The following is a 1,484-nucleotide window of genomic DNA, read 5'->3' on the forward strand; positions in this document are numbered from 1 at the left end:
GGGAGCTCTTCAGCCTGGCCTCAAACCCGCCAAGCCTGTTCCCCACTCTGCATCTGCACTTTGGGACCTACCCAGGAAGATGGGGCTATGGAAAGACAAGGCAAGAAGAGACTTTCTGAGGGGCTGTCCAGTCTTTGGGCCCCTGCTCCCCCACCCAGGAGGGCCCAGCTCACCGTGCCCAGGCTGCAGGAGAACTGGCCCAGGAAGTCATGCTCATCCAGCCGCATACTGGACTTGTCCTGGTCAAAGAGCGCGAACTTGAGCTTTTGTACCTCCTCAAAGTGATAGTCAAGCACGAACTTCTTGGAGAAGGCGGGGTTGAGGTTGTTGATCGCGGTTTCTGTCCTGTCGTACTAGCAGAGGGGCAGGGAAATGGAAGTCAGAGTGAAGGCAGCTGGTCCAAGCCCTCGCAGGCTGCTGGAAATCATTCTGCTAACTTGTACAACGCCTACTCTGTGCCAGGCTCTCGTGGCCATGGTCTGTGACTCACTACCCTCAGCTCACAGACGAGGACGCTGAAGCACAGAGAGGTTAAGTGACTTCCCCAAGGTTGGACAGCAGGGCCGAGATTTGAAACCGAGGTCTGACTCTACTACCCACACTCTTAATTCTTCGGTCCTGGTTCCATACCCAGGTGCCAGGGTAAGGGCTCGGGCCCTGCCCTGTCTGGGTAAGAGATGGAGGACACAAGGCCCTTTCCCCACCTTTGCCTCAGTTTCCACCTCTGTAAAGGGAAAGGATTTGACTACCTGTGGTTTTCACTTTTTATTTTGGGAAAACCCCTTTTTCAAACCACATTTTACATGGAAACTGAGAAAGGAAACAAAAAGAAGGGAGGATTCTTGGGGGGAGGTGGGGTCAGGGACTCCCCACGGGGGTGCAGGGAGATGTTTGTGTCTTGTATAGAATCCTGACACTGTGCAACCCAACACCCCACCTACTGTGGATACCAAAGCCTGGCTGAGGACAGGGCCTTGTACTGTGGGTCAGCAGTGGCACTGGGACAGGAAACCCGCCTCCTGGCCTCTGGATGCTGAGGCCCCAAACCGCGGAGTCTGGGTGACAGTCTATTTTGGGGCCCAGGCTGTGTTGACTTTTCCTCCCACCCAGTCCATTTCCAAGGGCTGGAGCAGCAGGCACTGAGGAAGTCTTGGCCCTGGGCTATTTTCAGCCAGGGTGGCTGGCCTGGGTGGGGGCAGAGGTTGTCAGGGAGGGTGGGGGGTGTGCCATGAGTCAGGGGGATGCCACTCCCTGAGGGGCACTCAGAGGTTCTAGAGACCTGGCAGAGGGGAACTGTGCCCCCAGACATGCCTCTCACAGGCCTGGGGCTCCCCCAGGAGTCCTCAGCTGGCCCCATGTCCCACTTCCCACTTCCAGTTATACCATCAGCACGCTGGGTGACACGAAAAAGTCCCTCCCCACTCTGGGGCCCCTGTATCCCCCTCTGTAAAGTGGGTCAACAATCCCACACTGTTTTCTTGGCA

At 56.7% G+C, this 1,484-nt stretch overlaps 1 protein-coding gene across 2 annotated transcripts in view; it reads right to left on the minus strand.

The window, feature by feature from the left end:
• CPNE2 (copine II) overlaps positions 1 to 1,484 on the minus strand; it is a 66,290-nt gene that overhangs the window by 42,231 nt on the left and 22,575 nt on the right. For both annotated transcript variants that reach the window (XM_011971858.1, XM_011971860.1), the window contains one exon: positions 174 to 353. In XM_011971858.1, coding sequence (XP_011827248.1) covers positions 174 to 353 — 180 coding nt within the window. The remainder of the gene's footprint in view (positions 1 to 173; positions 354 to 1,484) is intronic.

The sequence above is a fragment of the Mandrillus leucophaeus genome, unplaced genomic scaffold (genome assembly GCF_000951045.1).
Source record: "Mandrillus leucophaeus isolate KB7577 unplaced genomic scaffold, Mleu.le_1.0 Scaffold125, whole genome shotgun sequence".
Classification (NCBI taxonomy): domain Eukaryota; kingdom Metazoa; phylum Chordata; class Mammalia; order Primates; family Cercopithecidae; genus Mandrillus; species Mandrillus leucophaeus.